Source organism: Orycteropus afer, unplaced genomic scaffold (genome assembly GCF_000298275.1).
Source record: "Orycteropus afer afer isolate SDZICR_OR568_19922 unplaced genomic scaffold, OryAfe1.0 scaffold00046, whole genome shotgun sequence".
In the NCBI taxonomy this organism is placed as follows: Eukaryota; Metazoa; Chordata; class Mammalia; order Tubulidentata; family Orycteropodidae; genus Orycteropus; species Orycteropus afer.
In genome coordinates, this window is record NW_006921633.1 from 12,841,996 (window position 1) to 12,844,135 (window position 2,140).

The following is a 2,140-nucleotide window of genomic DNA, read 5'->3' on the forward strand; positions in this document are numbered from 1 at the left end:
ACACCCAGGTTTCTGTAGGGAGGATGAGAATTCTACCATAGAAGCACCAATGTCTCATATGACATTTTTGCCAAAGACATACAACTAGGAGCAAAGCAATTCTACAAATTGCCTACAAACATGAAGCAGACTTGAGATGCTTAGTTTTCAGTCTAGGCATGGATGAAGCTAATTTCATTTTCTAGAAACAGAATCATCCAAGCTGGGTTTTTCCCCCCACTCCTTTCTTGTTTCACAGTTATCTCCATACCTATTTATCCATTTTAAAAGGTTTTACTTTTAAGGGATATATTTTACAAGAATAAAATCAATCAAGAATACCTCTGATGGTGTCTTGCAACTCTGTCTCATTCTAAGGATGTTCCCTTATCTTTATTAGTTAGCTGCTAAGCAGAGGGGTCAGGAGAGGGTACTTCCTTCCAATCCCAAATAAAGGCAAAATGAGTCAAACCGTCAAAAAGGATTTGTTTCTTGGAAGCATAAGTACCTCAAGGAACATGTTCACATTACACAACTGCAACCTTGACACCTAACAGTAAGCTTAAACTTTGATCTGTAATGTCAACATAATGTCACTTCACTTAAAAATGTTATCTGATGATTAAACCAGGGCTTTGTACCGATGGCTGGAATGGATCTGAATTTCTAAAATATGGCTATACCGAAATAACTGGATGGGAAAAATTATGGGTCAATGTCCTGCTAGAAACATAATCTCCATTAGAAAACTAGGGTAGTGTGTGTTGCATAGTAATAAAATCTCTTGACTGGCAGAGTAGGAAACAGTAGTGCTTGGTTGGCTCAAATACAACACCAGGATGCATTGCTCTGAATGCTCTCTACAGTTCTGGCAATAAACCAAACTTCTGCATCAGGTTCCTGAAAGGGCTCACTATGACTCTTCCGATTCTCTCATCCCGGGCTTCGATCCGTAATTTTTCCCATTCTGGTTATTGTTCTAGTACACATGTATTTTACAAATTTCAGTCTGTTGCTATTTTGAGGCACTGGCCATGACTGAACTAGTTTGAAGCCTTGGCTTAAACACACATAACTGCTTTCATTAATACAGGAATAATTTTGAGCCAATAGAGGGATAATAATGTAAACCAAGTTTATTTCGCTTTTTAAGTAGTGTTCTTAAAGCACTACAGCTTGGTAAACAATGTAAATTAGTATAAGTCATCTCAAAAGCCAGAGTTCTGTTTTGTTTTTTAATGAGTTGTTAAAAAGATGCAGCCTATTCTAACAGGATAAATATTTGTAACCATTTCACTTCGAGTTAATGAAGGCTCACAAATGAGCAACACTCCTCATTGAGGAAAACAAAAAGCTGTTGTCGACAAGCGACAGCACACACACACAAAAACAAAAAGAACTATGTAAAAATAACTAACTGTGTTCCCATATTTCTTGAAGTCGCTTTACAATGGGATGATATGCACATGATCTTGCTGCAAACTTGCCATACAGACTTGTAATACATGTAGTCTAGACAAAACAATTCAGTCCAAGAGGTGCTAACTTCAGACGATGCAGCACTACAATCGTCTTAACAACGCAATTTTTGTTTTACTCATTACTTTTTCTTCTAGACTGAAATACAGACTAGAAAGAAAATACTCCCTAATTAAAAACTGGTATTGTTTACAGGAAAAATTGTATAATCTTGCGTTAGAATTTACAAGTATATGTTCAAATCAAATTTACCTCCTCCCCCCATCCCAGCCACAAAATGGGCATGAGGTAAAATTTTAAAAAAAGCCTTAATTTTCAACTTCATGCAAACTAAATAGATGACCAAAACAAAAGCTTAAACAATGGAAGGATATTTCACAGAAAATTTCTTATACAAAAAACACATAAGAAAAAGGGTCACTAGGTGACATTTTAATTTACAAATTGGCATCATTTTGGTCAACAAATATCCAGATGCTGTTTTCTTCTGCCAACAAGAATTGTATAGAGAAACAAAACAGCATGACTTGATTTTAATCACACATTTCTTCTGGAATTTCATGTGGATTAAGGATGCCAGGGACAGACATTTGAAGTTTATGCTTCTCTTCCTGAGCCTGTCGAAGGGCTGTTTCTCTTTCTTCCAAAAACAGATCAGATGTATCTTCACCTGCAAACTCCT

At 36.3% G+C, this 2,140-nt stretch overlaps 1 protein-coding gene across 1 annotated transcript in view; it reads right to left on the bottom strand.

Moving 5' to 3' along the window:
• Window positions 1–1,991: 1,991 nt before the first annotated feature.
• The window catches only part of XPO1 (exportin 1), a 55,283-nt gene continuing 55,134 nt past the window's right edge, over window positions 1,992–2,140 (bottom strand). The window contains exon 21 of the mRNA XM_042780563.1: window positions 1,992–2,138. Coding sequence (XP_042636497.1) covers window positions 1,992–2,138 — 147 coding nt within the window. The remainder of the gene's footprint in view (window positions 2,139–2,140) is intronic.